We start from the raw sequence: 7,152 nt of genomic DNA, 5'->3' as shown, positions 1-7,152 counted from the left end.
CCCAAAATCAAGGTACAGGTAGTCCTCGGTTAACAACTGCCCAACTGTTTAGAGACTGTTTGAAATTACGGCAGCACTGAAAAAGTTACTTTACAACCAGTCGTCAAACTTTAGGCCATTGCAGCATCCCCACAGTCTTGTGATTACAATTTGGGGGCTTTGCAATCAGCATGCATTTATGACCATTGCAGTGTTCTGTGGTCATGTGATCACTATTTGTGAGTTTCACAGCCAACTTCTGACAAGCAGAGTCAATGGAAAAGCTGGCAGTAAAATCGTTAAGTTGCAGTCACGTGATGTCTCACTCAACAACCATGGGTAAATCGCTTAACAACCACAGCGGAACAGTTGTAAGTATGGCATGGTCCCATGATGTTTTGCTTAACGACCACATTGCTTAGCAATGGAGTTGCTGGCCCCAATTGTGGTAATTAAGTGAGGACTACCTGTATGTAGTCATTTGGCCATCTGAGGCAAAAAAATCCCAGAAGTGCACTATATGGCAGTAAAAATACAACAGTATTCATAGCTAGAAACTGCACTCTTATCAAACAACACCATACACTTGATCTATTTTCCCTTCTGAACTCAGAGGAAAAATTCCACAAATCAACCATCCTTCCCACCTCCTTGCCAGTGTCCAAAGCCCAAAAGAGGACATGATAAGGATTATGCAAAAACCAGTACAAGAGGAGGTTTGGATCTCATCCTCAGTTTGAAATATGTTCCCTCTCGTTGCACAGAATGGGAGGGCATTTTAAAAAATTCCACCACCACCATCATTCCAGGAAGAGAGCAGAGACACACAGGCATCTCTCTTCCTCATTTCTGCCCTACTGTTCTGTAAGTAACAATCTGAACTGTTCACTATTGTGATGGAATGGAATTATGAAGGCCAAGCTCAGGGAGATTTTCTTAGCTCACCAGAACCGCATGGGAGGAACAAGAGGATGAGACTGGCACCTCCCTGAGGAATTCACATTGTTGTGGCTGGAGGACTTTGGGAACTGGGGTTTTAGTCTGGGAAGATTCTTGCTAGAGAGGGAAATACTAATCAAAAGGATTAAAATGGCAAAACCCAACCAAATGAGAGAAAAAAATAATTCCCTTCCTTTCCTGTCCTTTCTTTTAGGATTATTCTGCCCTTTTCTGCTTTTACATTTAATAACCATTTCTGACATACAGAATCCCTACCTGCCTCCAGGCTGGTTCAGTAGAGGATCTTAATAAATGGGCAGGTTGTGTGGCTCTTAAGCAGCCAGGGCTTTTCTGGGTTTAAGTAACAGACTCAAACTGGTTCCTGGGTTTATACAATGCACTGAATCATACACTAACCAAATAGGCTGGGTTCATATGCAATACATGAAGCCACAGAAAACTAATCCACAGAACTGACTACACCTAGTGTGTTGTTCAGAGACAGCCACTAGGATCTCTAACTGATCTGGTTAAGCAAGATATATAAGCATATCCATTGGGTGCTCTAGTTAGAGCTTTACCTCCATTGATGATCTAATTCATGTTTTCTTTGTTTCATCAGAATAAAGTTTGCATCTGCATGCAATTGTATAAAGTTGTTGCCAAATCTTTAAACCTGAGTACTGTCACATATAACACACATTCCATAGTTTCTTTCCTTTATGATTAACCAAGGAACAGCTTTCCCTAACATGACTCCCACCAGGTGTGTTACAGCACTAATGTTATATGTTGTAGCACTAATGGCTGGCATCTGTTTGGGAAGAGTAGACTAGAAAGAACAAGAACAGGTCAAATTTTTCCCAGCAAAAAACCAGTTGCTCTTCCCTGTTCCCTAACAAGATGAGCAGTGAAGAGTTTCCCTTTAAATTGGAGTCCTATGTAATTCTGGATGTCTCCTCAGAACAGTTTCTAATGCTCCTAATCTGAAGATATCAAACAATTATCCCATCATCAATATTAACTCTGGCTCCTGTGCTATATCTAAAATCTAAAATGTCAGTTCACTTGGTTTGTGATGATTTCAAGAGATTCTTCTCCCCTCCCCTCCCCTCCCCTCCCCTCCCCTCCCTTTCAGCCACAGGGTGGGAAACACATCACAACCCAATCTCCTAAGTAGAGCTCAGAGCAACTTGAAAATAGAGGGTTAAAGAGCACTTTGATTGCGGCACAGTCCTTGCTATAGAGAAACCAGCTGGCTCATCAAAGCCCAGTGTTGGCACTCTCAACAACAACGGTGCCAGAATTGCAACTGAATGGGGTTTAGCAACAGTCATTCAACCTCCTCCTTTGGACTGCTGGGAGGAAATAACCAAATGTCTCAACTGGTACCCTCCTTCCTTCTGGAATCCAAGTGCAGGTCAAGTCTCACAGACTGGGGGTGGGAAAAGAAAAACAGTCCTGTATATATATTGTGTGTGTGTGTTTGAGTGTATGTGTTTCATGTCTGATATGGAAGCTCTTGGGTTGCACTGAGGAAAACAACGATAATTGGTCATAGCATGTGTTCAAGCTGTTCTGTGCTCCCAAGACTGAAATGGCAAAGGTGGCATAGAATCAAGTGTAAATAATATTTAAAAACCAAAGGACTAATTCAGATCACTCTGCCTCCTAACTCCATGCACAGATGATAAGCAAAATAGTGCCTGGTTAGTACTTGGATGGGAGACCAAGGAATTCTAGGGGTAACAATTAGACTGGAAAGGTGAAAAAACATTCCAGAAGAAGTTAATAGTGAACCATTTCTGTATTCCTGGCAAGAAAATTACTTGGTAGCACCTATGAAGTCAATTGGAGTTAAAGTGTCCTTGAAGAAGACTTGACTTTACAGACACAAGCAGGCAAAGGGGACAGGGCAGTAAAATTGAAGGGGCCATTTACACCAAGTCACCCAGTTCAAAGGAAAAACCCCAGCATTGCTGTTTTCCTGCATGGCAGAGACAGAAGTCTGTGATCATTTCAAAGGCTATCAGAAGCCCAAGTAACAAGAACTGCAGAAAGCACAGGTTGGATGGCCCTACATAGATTCAGCTATCTATATCAAGAGTCTCAGCTGCTGGGAGGGAAGAAAAGGCCATCAAGTTTAACTCCAGTAAGACCAACAGCACATTCTTCAAAACTTCCCAAAGATTGGATCCATGTCATTTGGAAGTATAGCACAGTAGCAATGGCAAAACCTCCTCTTTCTCCCTCCTTCCCACTTTGTGTGTTTTTAGCTGGCTGGTAGGGGCTGTGTAGGGACTGGACTTCCACCTCCACATAATGTCCTTTGGAACTCTTAATGCCACATTCTAAGTTATTCAGTGGGGAAAGGTTCAATTGTAATTCATGGGCTCTCATACTCCAAAACAAACAAGGCTAGGACTGGCAAGCTTGTCAACTTCACCTTCTATCTTCAGAGAACATCTTATTGCCCTTTACCATATCACCACTCCCCACTATTAGAAACAAGCCAGGAGAGAAAGGTGTGTTGCACATGCTTGCTTTCCCTGATCCTTTACCCTGGTTTGGGTTTTTCATTTGCATTCTTCTCCTATGCCAATAGGGAAACTCAATGGAAAGGCTACTTGCTTTTTAAGAAATGTTTTCCTATGCCCTTAAGTATTAGAAATTCTCTGGATGTTCTTCTCTGCAAATGGAGAATGTAGAAACAATAGGTTTGTTGGCAGTAAATCAGACTTTCTTTCAAAAGTTCTGCTAGGAAGGACATGTTACCCTTAAAGAAGTACAATTCCAGTGTTTCTCTGACTTCCTTAAGTTACAGTTACAAGATGTTAGAGCAACCAAAGTGGAAAGTTTTGACCACCTTGACCTGTGATAGTAGGAGGTGGTACTTGCTGATGTATTGTTCTGTCCACTTCCCCCATCCCCAATTTGAATACTCTTCATTCAAGGGTTTTTGTCAATGGGAAAGAGTGTCCCGCTGATTTTCCCCACCACAGGCTTTGCTGACGTCACTAACGAGGCGATAAATATCTCTTGTTATAATTGGATGTGAGATTCGGGGTTGTGATTGCAGGACGTTGCCCACCGCTGCTGTGGAGCGGCCCCCATGATTGATTCAGCAGTGGATCGGGGCACGCAAGCGAGCTGTCAAGGAAGCGTCAGCTTATTAGGCAAGGGCTGCGTGATTCCAGAACAGGGTCTAACCTATAAAAATCACACAGCCAGGCTCTGATTAGGACATCAGCGGATCACCAGGACAGGCAGGAGGCGGCTCTGTTAGGTACACATCCCGAGAAGGAAAGGGAGAGAAAAAGGTGGGCACCGACCACTGACCAACTCCACTTGTCCCAGACCACTCCACCGGTATCTTCCTTAAGGTAGGGAAGAACAGATATAAGCACAGGCTGCAAACTTTTTTCAGGAAGTGTGTGTATGTGTGTCTATGTATGTGGATTATGATGGCAGTGCATGCCATAGTCTAAGAAAACATAATTATCCTGAGATCATGTCATAAGGAGCTATAACTCCTTATTGTGGTGATAAAGGAAGAGGAGGAGGAGGAGAAGGAGTGAGAAGACATGGTTTGGTAAGGCAAGATTCATTGTTTTAAAATACTAAGTGTGGTGATCTATAGGAAGCACCCAATATAGAGATTTAGCTGTATAGATCAACTACTGTTCTGTCTATATGGTGGCCTTTAATAAGAAGGGGTAGATGGGTTCAGGCAGCTCTTCACCCAGAAAAGAATGCAAATCCTTCTCACACCTAAGTGCGAGAAAAAAATGATTCGAGTTGGGTTGATCGTTCCTGGAAAAAGTCTGGTTGCTTGTGCTCTGGGTTTCTTAAGAGACTCTTCGCGGGGGGTTGATTGAACGATTTCAGCACCTCGGACAGCACTTTGCACGGTGGCCGTTACCGGGCACCCCCGCCCTCCTACTCGGACAGCGAAAGAAATCCCCCCAAAACAAAAAACCAGTTCTTTGATGGACAGTTGTGCCTTTTCCCACCACCCCTCCTGTTACATTTTCAGATCTGGCCGTCCTGAATCATGAAGATCCAGCTGCTTGTCTCTACCGGGATCTTACTGGTTGCTCTCCAACCTTGCCATGAGTGCAGATCCCTCAGCAAGAGTGCCCCGGCCGCTCCCGCCGCCAGTAGCGCTCTGCCGCAGCTAGATTTCCAAGAACAACCCCAGGCGCTGCCCATATTGCTCCGCATGGGAGAAGAGTATTTCCTGCGCCTGGGCAGCCTTCGCAAGAACCCCGCCGCTGCCGCCGCCGCCGCCGCCGCCGCCGCCGGCTCGTTCTCCTCCACCAGCAGCACGAGCACCAGCAGCAGCCACCTAGCAACGTCCGCGTCCGCGGGCAACTTTTTTCGAGCTGCTGTTCAACAGCTGCAGCAGCTGCAACACTTCCAAGAGCGCTCGCTAGAAGGCGCTACCGACTCCTGGGACGGCGAGGACGACGGCGCCCACCGACAGGCCACGGAGAAGGAGAAACGATCCGAGGAGCCGCCGATCTCCTTGGATCTGACTTTCCACCTCCTCCGAGAGGTCTTGGAGATGGCCCGAGCGGAGCAGTTGGCTCAGCAGGCCCACAGCAACAGGAAACTGATGGAAATCATCGGGAAATGAAGCACCCTCCTCTGCCCGGCCCCGACCAAAGAGCTCCTCCAGTTAGCAGACCACCTCGACCTAGATCTACTTACACAGCTCCCTCGCGCCGTTCCCGTTCCCGTTCCCTCCTCGTTCTTTTATTCGAAAGCTTTATCGAAGTAGCCTCGAATAGCATGTCCGGCGTCGTACCCAAGTGTCGTCGTTTGTAACTTCTTCTTTTTCTTTTCTCACCCGTCCTTTCCCAGGCAAGATTCAGGCTAGGCGTTTCTGGGTGTGGTCCGTCGGTCTGGCCATGGGAAGCAGGTGAAGGACGGGAAGAGGAGGGTGCGCCTGGTCTTCTGGGTGGGGGTGGGGGTGCGTGGGCGAGGAAGGGGGCCGGAGCCTCTCTGTACTCAGCTATTTCGATTCCACTCTTGTCTTTCCTTTGTAAACATTTCTTTCCACAAATAAAACATATTTTCAGCGCTCGGTCAACTTGGTTGTGCAAGAGAACGTTTAGTATCTATCTATATCTATATAATATCTCTCTATATTTTTAATAAAAACTGCTAAGGAATGTTGGCGTGCATACACTTCCTTGCCTGCCGGTTCGTCTAGTTTCAGAGAAAGGGAGGGTTGGAGACCTTTGATGGGGCGGGGTGGGGTTGTTAGTGGATTAACGGTGGAATATGGGGTAGAAACACGCACTGGCATACACAGAATCCGAGCGTGGGCACAATGGTCCTACACCCATTGAGCCAAGGTTCAGTTTGCCTATGGGGAAGAGGTAATGTTCAGATGGGGAAGGCGGTGGGGGGTGGGAGAAATTACTCTCTCCAACCTGGTGCCCAACAGGGAATGAAAGACTGTAACTCCCATTGACCATGGTAGTCGGGGACGATGGGAGATATGACCCAACCCTTCTGAAGAGAGGAGGATCTCAATTTTTAATCTGAGCCGGCATATGTTAGGATACCAACTCCAGATTAGCTCAGATACAGGTAATTAAAAATGGGGAGCTGCGTTGGATAGGTGCAATGAGTTCCATAGATTTTGGGTAAAAAGATAAAGGTTTCAGGTCTGACAAAATGATCCCTAAGCGAAAACTGGCACTTTTGTCTTTCCATTCGTTAACTCTGGACTCTAACCTTTCCAGGATCAGAGGCAGGCAAGCTGCTAGCCTCCAAGTCTTCGGAAAGTCGACAGGTGCAAAACCTGGCTGCTGGCCATGCTAATTGGAGCTGATAGGAGAGAATTTCTGGGGGGAGCAAGGTTGCCCATCCCTGCCTTATGTTTCAAGGAATTTTTGCAGCTTATATTACTCCAAAGTAAGCATGTGTAAAATTGCCCTTTTGGTGTATCCATCCCTCTATTCTTTCCCCTGGCAGTAATGTTTTGGTGCCCTGTCAAAGTTAACATTATAAACTCAGGTAATTAACCAGAAGCCCAACAAAAACAATTTCCAGGTGAGATGTATTATTGAAGCTGCAGTGCTTCTTTCTCTTCCTTTACAAGCAGTCTTTGTTGTCACCTCAGATCATTAAAAAAAAAAAAATACTGTGTATATATTTAGATCTATCTTTCAAACCATGTAAAAAGCAACCAAAATTCCATTCTCATTAATAATATGACAA

General features: G+C 45.5%; 1 protein-coding gene across 2 annotated transcripts; it reads left to right on the top strand.

The window, feature by feature from the left end:
• Window positions 1–4,972: 4,972 nt before the first annotated feature.
• Window positions 4,973–5,557, top strand: CRH (corticotropin releasing hormone). 2 transcript variants are annotated; one of them, XM_088130868.1, is made up of 2 exons: window positions 4,973–5,226; window positions 5,257–5,557. In XM_088130868.1, exons 1-2 carry the CDS (start codon window positions 4,973–4,975, stop codon window positions 5,555–5,557), a joined length of 555 nt encoding a protein of 184 aa, XP_087986994.1. The 2 variants fall into 2 exon arrangements, with proteins under 2 accessions (XP_087986994.1, XP_087986993.1); XM_088130867.1 differs by having other exon boundaries at window positions 4,973–5,557.
• The last annotated feature ends 1,595 nt before the right edge of the window (window positions 5,558–7,152 follow it).

Source organism: Python bivittatus, unplaced genomic scaffold (genome assembly GCF_059951505.1).
Source record: "Python bivittatus isolate LINGU-HERP-01145 unplaced genomic scaffold, Pbiv_v1 ctg000840_np1212, whole genome shotgun sequence".
Taxonomy (NCBI): Eukaryota; Metazoa; Chordata; class Lepidosauria; order Squamata; family Pythonidae; genus Python; species Python bivittatus.
This window is presented reverse-complemented; position numbering and strand designations above follow the sequence as displayed.